The following is a 15,012-nucleotide window of genomic DNA, read 5'->3' on the forward strand; positions in this document are numbered from 1 at the left end:
CATTATCTTATTGTCTGCAGTGATCATCGCGTATTGACGTAAGTTTTATTCAAAGAAAAGCGTAGGGTTTTCAGTTTCGCAAAGGGCTAGATATTTTCAACAAAATGGAATTAATCTTAGAACCTGCCAAGCTTCTTATTACAACGAAGGTATTGTTCAATAAAAATGTGTGATATGATTATACTCAGGCGGCCAGGCATGAACTGTACAGGTTGCTGACAAAGTGAATAAATATTAGGATTTAGGGATGGGACTACCGGAAGCATATCAAATTCGAACTGGCAGTAATGAAACAATTTAACTGAAAGAGAATTTGCAGCTAAAAGTAAACAAGGCACTTGGATTATATTAAAAGAAGCGAGCGAACCATTTCTCAGAATTATGAGCGCATCCTTGGATTCAGGATATGTGCAAAGGTGAAGTGAGTAATAACAGACCGTCGAAGTTTGAGTTTTGTGCTTATAAGATAACCATAGCACGCATTTTTAAAAGAGGGGGAAGAGATCAAGCCTGACAAGTTATATGACATGATTTTCTCTAAGAAACTGGATGCAAAAAATAATTTAGACATTTGCTTAGATTTCAGGGAAGCTTTTGAACAAGGTTATTCAGATTTCAGTCTGAATAAGTTAATAGTAAAGGACTATGAGACAATAATTATAAATGGCTGCCACGAATAGTATTCAAGCGCTTGAGCGCCTTGCCATCTTTAATATCGATATTTTCTTAGTTTAATTATGATTCAAAGGTGGTTAGTGATGTGAATCAAGGTACTGCATTTGGACAGCTGATAATGAAAAAGATGTGGTAGGGGGTTATTACGTAGTTTAACAGGAAGTTTTCTGATCAGTTAATTACTCAAACCGGTTAAGTCACATCTTGAATACAGGTTTGGAAATCTTGTAACTATATCAGAGACAAAAAAATCTATTCTCTCCCAGAAAAATTTCAGTTCTGTAAACCTAATTAAAGTGTTGACTCATTCTGCGACGACACAAATTTTATTTCGTGTTGTCTGAGAACAGATGTGCTAAAATTTGCAATCTAAGCACCTTAATACGTACGATCAGGTTTTACATTTTTCCTAAATAAAAAAGTAAATTTGGGTGGCCCAGTACCTCAGTCGTTGATGCTATGAGATTTTCAACAGTTCATCGTGGCTCCATATTAGAGATGAAAAAGGTCACCTTTGACTAAATTCCTTCAGCAATCTTTTCAATTCAAACAATAGCAAAAATATTTTTTATGTCGCTTGTCTCTAGCGAAGAAAGATCCCCGTTTTCTAAAGAGAATTAAAAATATTGTCACAGAAATTAGCGATTAGTGAATCGATAGTTTTGTTGCAAGTAAAGCTATTGGGGGAACCCTGTGAAGATAATGTTTCCTTGTGGATGAAAATTCGTGTTTTCATTTAAATAAATAGCAACAAGCTTTTTAACTTTACATTCTGTTTATTTGAAAGTAGCTTATCAGAGACACTCAAATATCGATTAGTTGTCTCTAGTAAGTATAAAACCATTAGAATACAAAGGAAAAGAATACTTCAATGATTTGAAAACGTTTGCATTTGTTGATACAAGGGTCTCTAATTAAAGATCGGACATATGGATGAGCACCACGTTTAAAGTAGAAGGAATCCAAAATTCACCAAATATAGGATCTCGAGGACTAAAAAAAATTCTAAAATCCCTGCCTCAATAAACATAGAGCTATAATACATTAAAGACCGTAATGTAATCTGTAGTACTCTACGCCCTGTGTGGGTTGACATTGGAATTGAATTTATATATATTCTAATTTTCAAGAACTACATTAGGTAGGTAAGCGTGGAGGACCATTAACTACGCACTTTGAATGGCTGTGGGGTATTTCAGCAGAAAACCGAATTTATGCATTAAAATAACTTCATTCTTAGAAAGAAAAAAAATTTGAGCGTTAGAGGGAGATGATTTTTACAAGATGTAGTGAAACTAACATAACTAAGAGCAAACTCATAGTTATGTACAAAACTTCGGCTCTTACTATCTTATATACAGCGTAAATGATTTTAAAATCTAAAAAAAAAAGAGAAACAGAACCATTAGCCTCTGTTTCTTTTTGAGATAATTACGTAAAATCATTTCGTAGGCCATAAGTTTTCGGTCCTTCTGTTAATGATTGCAAAATATAAATAGGAAGTGCTGTGTAACATACGACCTATTAATGGACCGTAACTGTGAAGAATTTTGTTGGCTTTTAGACATTCTAAGAAATATTTTTTTTAGTCCAGATCTGCAAATATTCAATTAGACGAAACCGCCTAGCTTTTTTGAACTACATGAAAGCCTGCAAAGCGCAGCATTTCAGATATTCCCAATCATCTCTTTGAAGATTAAAATTATCACGTCGGTCTCAGTAAAATGATTTTCATATCGCGGAGGTGGTGCCATCATAGCCTGACCCCATTTTACTCTACATCCGAATTACTTACTAGCAATTCATAAAGTTTCGTCTTATACAGTAGCAAGAAAAATCATTCTCAGTGATGGTTCAACAAATAAAATACTCGTATTTACTTCAAACATGCATACATAATGTATGTCTGCCAGTCCACGTTGGTGATAATTTTCTCTTTCAAGCAGGGTCATAGGCCGTCTGTATTCGTGTTAAAGGTGTTCCGGAGGATACTGTTCAATGCGATATGCTACATCTGCTTGCCGAATCCAGCTGTACGAATTGTCGAACTGCAGGATATCTGAAAAGATGAAAAAATAAAAACTAAATATCGCGCATAATGAAATAAAACTTTTAAAAAAGTAGGCATTTGAACAGGGCAAGGTTTAGTTATTTAAAAAGATCGAACTGAACTGCGTATTGTAAAATTTTTGAATACAATATAAAACGGCGGTTGGGGAGGGACTCGTGTATTTTAAACAAAACTTCTGTGAGTGATGTAGAGGTTTTTTTTTCCAAGGAAACTTCCGAAGATCATGATATCGTTTGAGTAGCAACAACTGACAATTTTACCCTTAAGTAGACGAAAGAGATGAGAAGCGTTCAAGAAACAGACCAAAAGATTCGCTCTGACAGCTTATAATCATCCTAATTGGGGTTCAGAAATAATTATTTATTAGAAAGAATTTGCAAAGCCCATTTATTTTACCTAAAAGACCTATCCAATCATTAAAATTTTATAAATCTATTACAAATCTGGCGCATCTGCTTAGCTTATTGGGTTAAAATCTATTTACCTAATGTAAATAGAGAGTCCCTTCTTTCTAATAAAGAAGGGACTGAATCATATTGTAGTAAAATTATTAAATCTTGAACAAGTTGGTGATATTCTGAATAAATAGTTAGTATCAAGATTGGAGTAATTAGTATAACAATTATCGACTGGTTGTTTGAACGATGAACGATGTTTGGGCAAATTTCTGTAAGAAAAAAATCTGTAGCTCGACTGTTCTAAAAGTAAGAAAGACTCAACCATGTTTACGATTCAAGCACAAAATTTTAGAATTCCGTTTCTAATTCTCTCAACGAAAAGCTCCCAAGTAATAAGCAAAAAAATCACCCGCATGTAAAAGGGAAGCCATGTTTGAAAATGTTTTTAAATTAACTCATAAATTGAACATAAGAGGAAGATTAAATGGTATAACCGCGCTACTTGCCTCGCAAAGGATATTCTCTTCTAAGCTACCGTTGAACTTCAAAGATTTGATGACATTTTTCCAGACAGGCTTCAGTACGAAAGATACTTTTAGAGGGGGGGGCCCCATTCCGAAAATGTTATTCTATAATATTCTTCTGGTTAAGCAAGCAGCGTGTATGCTTAAATACATCGAGATATTAATTTAAACTTCGCCATTTTATAAAGACCTGTCGTTGAGAAATGAGAGTAATCCCAAATGTCAGCATAAAATTCCACGCACAAACACTATTCGAATTGAAAGTTATTAAAATGTAATGCTAAAAGGTAAGTCTTACATGATCCAGGCTTCTTGCAGTAATATTCTCCTTTCTCTGGTCCCGAGCTGCAGTTGTACCTCTTTGTTTCTAGGATCTCTTCATTATCATGTTCCACGTCTTCCTTAAAGAACAGGCCAAATCCGATATCTTTATCAATTGTCTGAAATTCCCAATACAGCAATGTACCTGGTTCATCCACGGACAATAAAACAGGAAATACCGACCTATTTGGCACAATCATACGCTTCATTTCAGGATTTCGAAATTTCTTAATCTTCACATTTTCAATGAAATAATTTTCTGGTACTTTGCCTCCAGCCCCTGCCTAAGAGGTATGAAAAGTTTCAAAAAGTATTTTGAGCAGAAGCATAATGTGATATTGAAGTAAATTAGATTAAAATGATAAAGTGTCAGTAGCTCTTTCTTAGGCATATATTTTTATCAAACAAAAACTTGAAAGAAAGCACGGATCCATTATACTCAAAATAATCCAACTTGTATATGACCAATTTAGCGCTGGCTGGAAAAAAATATTACCTACCTTCGAAACCCCATAAATATTAAAATAGTTTAAATGAATTTATTATTTTATTCAGACCAGGAAAAGTCAGTTTTCCTTGAAGAAATTATTTAAGGCTAGAATTAAGCAGAACAGTGAGGGCCAAACTTTGTAACTTGAATATCGAAATGAAAACTGCAATTGAGGTTAGCAGCATTCAGTTCTCTCTCTCCACCGTTTTGGAGTGAAAATATAATAATTTAGGGCTCTGTGTATTACGAAACGTTTCGCTAACAGAAAGCTGAATACAGAACGAAAAATTGTTCAAGAAATAAAACTTCTTAGTGAAAATTTTGGATTTTCAAATTGTGCCTTTGAAAAGCATAAAGAAATCCTCATGATTCTTCTAAAAATAGCGTACACAATAAACATAAGGACATATAGCGAGGTGGAACAAAATAACTCCTTTATCCTTTTCACTGATTTGGACGATAATTTTCAATTTAAACAAAAAAAAAAAAAAAAAGTTTCATTTTCACAAACTGACTGATTCGGCAAAAGAGAAAATTCCGTCTCCAGTCGTGATCTGGAAATATTTGTCAAGGCGAGACGAAAATTAAGTAAAACAGAAAAAGATAGGATTTTCTAATGCATTTATCAAGTGTGAAAATTGTGATTTCACCACAGCTGATTCAGAGTACGACAGAGAATCTTAGAAAGTTTTTTAAAAGAAAATAAATCTATTATTAGCAGAGTTATTTCATCAAAACCAAAATTACTGTACATACCAAGGCCTCACACTTTGGATTGCCGTCGGGATCCAATTTAGTACCACCGATACAAGCTGGGATCACTTCGGGACTGATATCTGCCAGTAAAACTTCCTTGGTCTTTTCTAGGGTTAAAAAATTAGCACGAGGGATCTCACAAAAAAATACATGACTTAAAAGTAACATATAAGATATTAATAGTGCCAAATTACAGTAATAATGAATACAAGTCAACTTATGTCAAACTGAATTAAAAGGTGAAGTTGATTCAATTTGGATACTCTAAACTGATTACTGAGCAGTTTGAACCTGTTCAATGACCAGTTCATGTTATATCAGATTGCATAGGCAACAGCATCACTAATCAGATATTCTCTTTTCGGTTCTGGTGTAGAATCAGATATATTCTCATTTGCACATGCCCAGAGAAAGCCATAAACACATTTGCAACTTCGAATAGAAAAACTAACGATTTGGTTGACTGACAGCATCGTGAACTCCGACTGATCAATTTTACATTCCAGGACCAGAGAAAATTTAGATATTGGAATCGGAAGATTTAAAAATCCTACATTGGGGTAATAATATATTATTTGTTTACACACCTTATAATTAGGATATATATCCGTAATGTGTTTATAATATTAATAACACCATTTTGGAAGCGTTTTTTTGAATGAGTTGAGATGCTTCGGAGGTTTCTTCATCCCACGTCGATATGAACCTTTGATGTTGCACGTAGGTCGAGAAAGGATTTTATTTTTCCACTTTAATTCTGAGTTGCGTGTAGAGGTTTGTGTAGTGAGAGTAGTACCATCTGTGCTCACTTTAACATCGACACTTTCTTAAGAACGCCGCATTAGATCTCGAATCGAAAGTAGGATTTGGTGTATTTCGGTATGCCTATTGTTTTTGTACAGGTTCACTTTTACATCATAAAAAGGCTTTGGAATTAATCAACTTGACTAAAGGACAAGCTGGGATACAGAATAACTGTAGTGTGTAATCTAGGAATTAAACCGATTTTGCGCATTCAACTTGGTCCTCGAGACGGTGAGCAGGATGCTAGTGTACAAAATAAAAAAAAATGACTTATTTCGGCTCTGCTGGGTTAGTAGCAAATCCAAAAAACTCAGAATACGTATAGGTCTCGTCTAAGAGAGTGCTAAAAGTGGGATTTATCTCTTACGACCGTTGCTCAGGGCACGTGATGATACAAACAATGTTTCCTGCAAATAACTTTTGTTAAATTATCACAAATATATTGATTATAGGATGGATATGCAGACGAGGTGGTACCTCGACTGTCGGACGAATCAGTCCAATCTAATGTTCAAGTAAACTGAGTGCATGCTAGAACTAAATCAAACCTTTTTAATAAGCAAATGTACTCACCTGGCGTGAAAAATTCAAACTTCTGGAAAACTGTACCGGGTATGATGACTTTTAAAATATTGTACAGGATGCCAAAGGAAGCGGGCACTACAGAAAACAATTGTATAATTAAGCACTCGTTTCCAATGAATAAATAAATATTTACATTATAGTTAGTAGAAGAACTATGGTTGGTGAAGCGTTATTCGAGGTAGTGCAATATCATGGTAACTCGTTGTGAAGGTAGTCCCAATATGAGATACAATTAAATCGATACCTTTTACACTATTGTTCACTACTAAGGACAAAATATTGTGTACGAGGGGGGGGGCATCAAAAAGTTCATACCCTTACCTAAAAATAATAGCCCTAGAAAGGTGAAACTTCCAGGAACTTTAATCCTTTTCTATGTACTCTCCATGTATGGTAACCTATTTCTCCCATCTATGGATCAGTTGTTTAATGCCTTGATCATAGAAGTTACAACTTTTTGCCTGAAACCACGATTTCACTTCATTGATTACTTCCTGAGACGAATCAAAACGGCGTCCACGCATGTCTTTAGTCTCCAGTTCATATTGGTACACCTAGTATTGGTCACCAACCGATCAAAAAAGTTCTTAACATCCACATTACACGTCCAACAGTTGGCGAGAACATTGCATGCGACATCGCTTCTGCAAAGGCGTCAGCAATCTTTGAACCCGTCGTCGGAGACCTTAGACATGTGCAGATGGTCATGTAAAATTCTGTGGGCAGACCAAAACTAATTCCCACAAGTCTGTCACTCAGCACCAGCTACTCGACCTTTGCAACCGTTTCACTGTCTGTGAATGGCCTTCCTTCTCTTGGCTCGTCAAAGACACTTGTAAGACCGCAGTGGAACTCCCATTTCCACTTTTTTTTACAGTGTTATAGGATGGACATATACAGTCGATGGACATACACAGCTTTCATTTCTTCGTCAATTTCCTGAGCTTTCTTGCCCTGCAAATGCAGGCACTTGATCACTGCTCGATACTTCACTTTGTCAACCATAGCGTCCTTCCTCAGATTTCGGGCTCCACCTCTGGGAATGATACAAACAGTAAAATAAATTCTTTTCAATTCGACCAACTCAATGTTACCACCTGCAAATTCTAAAAGGGAAGCAATCAATCTTTTCATACCAATTAGGAGAGAGAGAAAGAGAGAGAGACTGTTTAGGGTTTATCCCTAAATGGATGGCAGATGAGACTAGTGACGCTTTCTTTCTTTTGTTAGTTTTTTTTTTGGCGCATCAGCTTCTGCGGCCATAATGCACCTCCCAAAGTTTTTGCATTTTACTGTGATCCAAGCCCGAAATCCGAGCCGGGATTCGAACCCGCGACCTTTGGGTTCCAAGCAGATGACAAACAGATACGCTATCACCAGTGCCAACTGGGAGCTCTTCAGAAACCTACTGAATGAAGCGGTGGAACACAATCCAGGAAGTTTAGACCCGCAAGCCGACCCGGACGTACTGCAAGACAAGACAACTAAAATAATCACAGATACAAGCAACGAAGCTATCGAAAAGAAGAACCCGAAACCTGGAGCCAACCCCTGGTGGACTCCGGAAATCAGTGTCCTCCGCAAAGTGGTAACCAAAAGAAGAAAGGAGTTTCAACGAGCGTGCAGGACGTGGCCAGAAGCCGAAGCCCTCAGGCAACATTATAGGGAATCCAGAAACCGATACACGGACGGCATCCGGAAAAGTAAGGAACGAACTTGGGAACGCTTAGTGACAACAATTGGAAATGATGACCCTTGGGGAACAGTTTACAGGGTTATTACCAACAAACTACCTAGGGGGAGGTAGTGACTACCACATGAACCCCACAAGGTCAAATGACAACAACTTGGGAACAATCGGTGGACAACATCTTGAATGCCATATTCAAGGAACCGGCAGTCCCAACTCTACAGGAACAAAATCATCTCTGTCAAGAAAACCTGAACTACAATACACAAATCATGGAAACCCCCCTTCACCATGGAGGAGCTCAGTAATGCTGCCGCCCGGATAAGAAAGAGAAAATGTCCCGGCCTAGACATGATAGAACTCGAAATACTTAAAAAAGTAATAGAATATACACCACAACTTCTATTGACCCTGTTCAACAGATGCCTAGAGGTAGGGAAATTCCCAACAAAATGGAAAACGGCCAACATCAAACTTATCAAGAGTCCGACTATCAAATTCAACAGTTAATTGACTTTTTACAGCGAGCTGGACTCCAACTCAACAATACCAAGTCAGCCCACATGACAATCACGAAGAAGAAGGTCAAGAATGACATTCGAGTTACGGTTATTGGTGAGTCAGTCCCCAAAGTCTCATCTCATACTGACCTGGGACTAACGTGGGATGAAAACTTAAATTTCAAGGAACACTTCCTAAAGGCAAAGAAGAAGACCTATGCTGCTTTCTGGGCTATCCGCCAGGAGCTCTCAGGCTGTCACAACACCAGACTGATTGGACGATACATTAATAGATGTCTCACACCCATACCACTATATGCCTCAGAAATCTGGTCCTCTGCATCTACCTCTCGATGTAATAAATTTATATCAATGGAGTATTGGATTCTGCGGTGGCTGAACCGTCTCGGAGGGAACCCCTTCACCATCTCGAAATCCATTCTCCTAGTCAACCTAGGCATGACCTCCTGGAAGCTCATTGTCCTAAAAAAAATCTGTCAACGCTTACCAAGCTGCTAACTCGCCATATTGATGCCCCATCAATAGGAGATATCGTTGCACTGAAAAGAGGAAGAAATAGAAGCCATCACCCACTTAGGATGAAGCTATCAAACTTGGACTCCCTAAAAGGAATGTTCCCATGTAACACCATTGAACACTTCAACACCTTCTCCATTGATCCGGTAAAGTTTGAAGTCAATAAAACCTACAGAAGTCAAATTATAGACCAAATCTGGACTAAATCACCAGGATTGCTGTGAAAATTGAGTAGTTTTTATTAGAAATTTGATGAAATGAACAATTAAATGCAATAATGTAATGAATATAAATAAATCTGTATGTTAGTTGCTGATTAAGAAGTCAACCTATGTATTTAACTCTTCAATTATCAAGATCTATGTTATTTCAAAGTGAATACAATTAAGCAAATGTATATATCTATTTAATAGTTATTATTATACAATGATTATATTGAAAAGATATGAAAATTTGTACAAAAGTGTATAATGTATATTTTAAAATTTCTGTACACCCTCCTAGCCCACTTGCTGTACAGGGGGTGAACCTTGTGTTAATAAACTGATAGTAAGTAAGTAAAAAAAAAATCAGAGTGCCCGAAATCCTACAGGCCCATCGCACTTTCAGTAGAGAGCAAATTATTTGAAAGGCTACTGCACAAACGAATCCTCCAACATTACGAAGCAGCTGACCTCCTAGCTGGGAATCAGTTTGGATTTAAACCTGGATCCTCCACAACAGAAGCCCTCAGAAACCTAATTAACAAGGTCAACGAATGTGACAACAAATATTTCCTCGTAATATCGATTGATTTTGCCGGGGCGTTCGACTCACTCTGGTGGCCGAGCGTCTTGGGCAGACTCAGGAAAGCTAAAGTACCCATCAACCTCTATAAAGTCATAGAAACCTATCTCTCACAAAGAAAAATTAAGATAAACACTCCATACAAAAAGATCGCAAGAACAGTACACAGAGGATGTCAACAGGGGTCTGTATTGGGCCCACTCCTCTGGAACTTGGTATTTGATGAGTTCTTGAGAATGGACCTAGGCGCAGTGGGGGTACAGGCCTTCGCAGATGACCTGATTTTGACAGTGCAAGCAAACTCCAGAGCCCAATTGGAAATCCTAGCTAATCAGGCCCTGCAAATACTCCAACAGTGGGCCTAGAAGAATTTCTTAACAATTTCACCGACAAAGACATTCGGCGCTGCTCAAAGGAACCCTGCAACTGAGACGACCACCTCAGATTAAGATTGATGGGACAACTATCACGTTTGCTAGTCAACTAAAACACCTGGGTGTCATACTAGACAATAACTTATCCTTCCAATCACATCTCAAATTCCTAAGACAAAAGATCAGAAACTACTCTGCCATGGTAGCTAGGGTCACAAGGCGAGACTGGGGTCTCAAAAAGCGTACGCTAGCCTTATACTACAAGACAACCTTCCTCCCAATAATTACATACGCTTCAGCAATATGGTATGACAAAACTGCCTTGGTCGTAAATAAGAGAACCCTGGATGCAATTCAACGCACCATCCTCCTCACTACCACCCGCGCCTGCAGAACGGTGAGTAACCCAGCGCTTCAGGTGATAGCAGCAGTACTTCCACTTGATCTTGAAATCGCAAGAACAGGACTCCTCTACTACTTATCTAAGGGAATAACCACCACTTTTTTGGAATTTACAATAGACCCAACAAACAACCATAAGGCAGAAAAGATCCGGCTTCAGTCTCACCTGCTGCAGGTTGGCAGAACAGGTGGGCAGAAACAACCAAAGGCGCAATCGCCCACGAGTTCTTACCGCAACTTGAAAAAATCTATCCAAAATCGCCTACTTGGTTCTTTCTGGGGTTGCAAACAACATACTGGCTAACTGGACACGGCCCCTTTAACGCAAAGTTAATGGACTTCGCCCTTGTAGAGGACCCATGCTGTACATGTGGAGAGATCGAAACCTGGGAACACCTCATGTACGACTGTCCGCAATACGAGGATCTCAGGTGCATTCTAATCACGAGTATAAGATACCTCCCCAAAGGGCAAGAGTTTCACCTACTGGATTCAGAGGAGGAATACAGAGCCCTGACCAACTTCGCTCAAGAACTCTACTCAAGAAGGAGAACGCTATATGCAATACACCAGGAGTGAAACCCGACCAGCCAGATAACAAATCAAAACGTCCTTTAGGACACACCCCGGAATGAAAATTATGTGGAAGATACTAGCTGTCTACCAAGAAACCCTGCCTATGTACCAACAAATATGAGACCTAAGTGAAACTGACAAATATACTGAATGAAGATAGAGATCTAAAAACAAAGACATTCAACTTGGACGGGACACTCTCCCACGAGTGACTCTTCTACCGGACTTATGACTACACTACGACTGATGCAGCCTCACTGCCATGTAGCCAAATGGAGATCTCTACCAACTCTCTTGCCTGGTACCGTTTTACCTCTCCCTGGCAGGGGGAGGAGGAGGAGATGGTCTTCCTGTTTGCTCCCTCCCCTACCACCCCATATATTTCGCCTGGTGAGGCATGGGCATGCCTTACTGACCACCTGGGGTTGTCTTCCCTATCGACCCCATACTTCTGTCTTTCCCCCCAGTCTTCAGTCTCTTCCCCCTACTCTGACTAATACGACAGCGTAAACCCCACATAACTAATCAAAATTAACGATTTCTAACCTGAAAACTGAACCATATTAACCTTTCCTGGCTTTTCTAAACTTAAGTGTCCCCGTTTTTTTGTTTTTTTTTTTTTATTTTAAGGTCCTAGCCACCGAAATCTCAGGAAATTAGGTGGCAGGACCTGCCAGAGTGCATATAAGCTACTGGGTTCCTGCTCTGCCTCCACGGGGCGTAAGTGGGACAACGTTGGGCCCCAATTGGGGTTTAGCGGCTAAACGACCAGAAGAACAACGGTACATGACAACTAAAGGATCCAAGACCCACACACTTTTAAATCTCTGGCATTTACAGCGTTCTGTAACACACCACAATGTAAACTACGCGGAGATGGGGGAAACCCCTGGTGCCGCTTTACCCTAAACACACCTACACCTACCTTTGGGTTGCCAGGCAGGCACTTTACCCACCTGACTAGCCCGGTCGGCGACTAGTGACAAAGAATTAAACTGGACGGGATGATTATAAATTATCAGGACACAAAGGAGGATTAAGAAGCCTTTGTCTAGGAATGCGAACAAAAGTAGCAGAGTTCTTTCCTTAAGTTTGCGCTAAAAGGAAAGGGATGAAGCACATTGGCCCAGTAAGTATGAATGGTATAACTATTAATTATCATGTTCTGGCTGCTGGAAAAACTGAATAAATATTTTTGCATCCATTAGCGCATACAAGAATTACACCAGCTTACAACTTGGAAATTAAACAATTTTGTGGTAACTGAAAAGAAAAGGGAAGATAAAATGTGGATAATGGAATATACATAATTATATTACAAGAAGCAGCAAACGAGGTAAGTAAACCTTTAGCCATAATTATGAGCGCATCCTTGGCTTCAGCGGGGGTCTTACAGGCTGAAGAAATGAAAGTATTTCCCCAATTCAAAGAGTGAAGTGATTACTTATAGACCTGTAAGCTCCACTTCTTTTTGAAATGAAAATAATGGACTCACTGGTTAAAGAAGTAATGCAATTAAATTGACACAGCATGGATGAAGTAAGGGAGGATCTTGTTTGATCCATCTGATTGGCTGGATACAAAAAATAATTTTGTCATAATATACTTAGATTTCAGTAAAGCTTTTGATGTTCTAACCGAAAGACTGCTATACAAATTGGCGCAGTTTGGAATGATACTTCTGTGGATAAAGGGTTGGTTTTTAATGGGCATTGTTCTTCTTGAAATAGTTTTATTCATGGAGCCATTTGCCGTTTTCACATTTATTAACTATATTGATGACAGCATATCAAGTTTAATGTGAAAGTTTGCAAAAATCAGGATATGATGCTGAAACAAGTCCAGAAAAAATAGCAAGAAGAGTTCAGAAGTGACAATTGAGGCTTAACACTAAAATGCAAAATAATGCATACGGGGAGCAGTGATCCCACAATAACTTTACCAATAGGGTGGCACTCAAGGTAGTGGAGAAAGAACGAACAAGACCGGTGGACAACTGTATAGTGCAGACACGCTGCTGGGCAAGTTCATTGTATTCTGTCAGTGATATCTAAGAATTTTGCCAGCAAGGCGATTGTCCCATTGTATAAAACAAAGTTCTGGACGCCTGATAGTAGGAATGGCATGGATCTGTTGCAACGGATACAGAGAAGAGCAATAACATTAAATTGGGTCATGAAAGGGTACAGTTACCAAAAAAAAAAAAAAAAAAAAGGCTTCAGTTCTGCAAATTGCAGCGTCTGTGAGGGGGGGGGACCTGATTGAAGCTTTTAAGGCATTAAATGGATCGGGTAAATTAAATGTGGATGACATTCACATATATTTAGTCGGACGACACAAATTTAAATTGAAAATGGATGTTGGATAAGATGTGCGAAAATTTTCTTTCAACGAGGGTGGATTTTTGAGGAATCTTTCAAAAATCAACCCACTTTCACGTATTGCGAAAGCGGGTAGTTTTATTGCTCACGCTGTATAAGCTAGCTTACTTCCTTGCATCATTTGCCACTACTAATAAGTGGTAATTTCATAAATCCTAATCAATATTTTATTAGGAATATGACACGAAGTTAACTTTGCAAAACTGGACGTTTTTCAACAGATAATCCACGAACTACAGAGATTATTTTTTCGGTTTTAAATTGGCCACGGTCTGAGTTACTTCTGAATTTATAGATTAGATAGTGATACAGTGTTTTCTCTCTCAGAGAATACAAATTACCAATAGTTGGCTTACAAACCTGAACCACCTAAATATTAACCCCGAGGTGATTTGCGTGGACAGCACCTACAGATCCAAAGTCTTTGCGGATACCTACACAATATTGCTATTTTAGATGTTTCAAGTCTCCTCCGCTCTCCATAGGCTTCTGTGTTTGAGAACAAACTGCACTCCCCCTCCGGTTCCGCACCGTAATTCGAGGGATGCTGAATTTATTTAGAACGTTGTCTTAGCCTGCTGTAATAAATTTGATCTGTATCCTTTATATTAATGTATATATTGTTAATTTGTTATAGTTATGTTTACCCTCCTAGCAAATGTTTGCTGTTAGGGGTAGATGTAACCTTTCCTTTACTTGAATAAATAAATAAACGTAAGCAAACTATTGGTTTTTGTTTAGAGAAGTTTTGCGCTTCAATTACTTCGGTCGCAGTATGCCAGTTTCTCTAGTGTTTATCATGCGTGTGTTCGGAGGCTAATTTGCATATTTTTCGAAATGAAAACCGCCCTCACTCCACCTAACATTGGCTAACAGCAGCTCCGAATGAAAGGATGTTCTAATCTAGACACGATTTTAAACCAGACCTCTTCAAACAAGTGAAAGTTGAGCCTACAAGACACAGCTTTTGGTCAAAGCACAAAATATTATGCGCGAAGACTTCTAGATTTATATTGCATTTAGCTTTGTTTATTCTTCTTTTTTTTTTTTTTTTTTTATACACTAAACTAATAATGCAACATTGAGGTAAGATAAATAATCTATAAATCAGACATCATAATAATGGTCCTGATTTACAAGTT

The 15,012-nt window shown here is 38.3% G+C and overlaps 1 protein-coding gene across 1 annotated transcript in view; it reads right to left on the reverse strand.

The window, feature by feature from the left end:
- Positions 1 to 2,528: 2,528 nt before the first annotated feature.
- The window catches only part of LOC150081806 (SEC14-like protein 2), a 117,884-nt gene continuing 105,400 nt past the window's right edge, over positions 2,529 to 15,012 (reverse strand). Inside the window, exons 10-13 of the mRNA XM_090378897.1 lie at positions 6,613 to 6,699; positions 5,236 to 5,342; positions 3,967 to 4,273; positions 2,529 to 2,734 (exon numbers count right to left, since the gene is read on the reverse strand). Coding sequence (XP_090235023.1) covers positions 2,646 to 2,734; positions 3,967 to 4,273; positions 5,236 to 5,342; positions 6,613 to 6,699 — 590 coding nt within the window. The 3' untranslated portion in view covers positions 2,529 to 2,645. The remainder of the gene's footprint in view (positions 2,735 to 3,966; positions 4,274 to 5,235; positions 5,343 to 6,612; positions 6,700 to 15,012) is intronic.

The sequence above is a fragment of the Mastigoproctus giganteus genome, chromosome 8 (genome assembly GCF_048544385.1).
Source record: "Mastigoproctus giganteus isolate SK-2022 chromosome 8, ASM4854438v1, whole genome shotgun sequence".
NCBI classification, from domain to species: Eukaryota; Metazoa; Arthropoda; class Arachnida; order Uropygi; family Thelyphonidae; genus Mastigoproctus; species Mastigoproctus giganteus.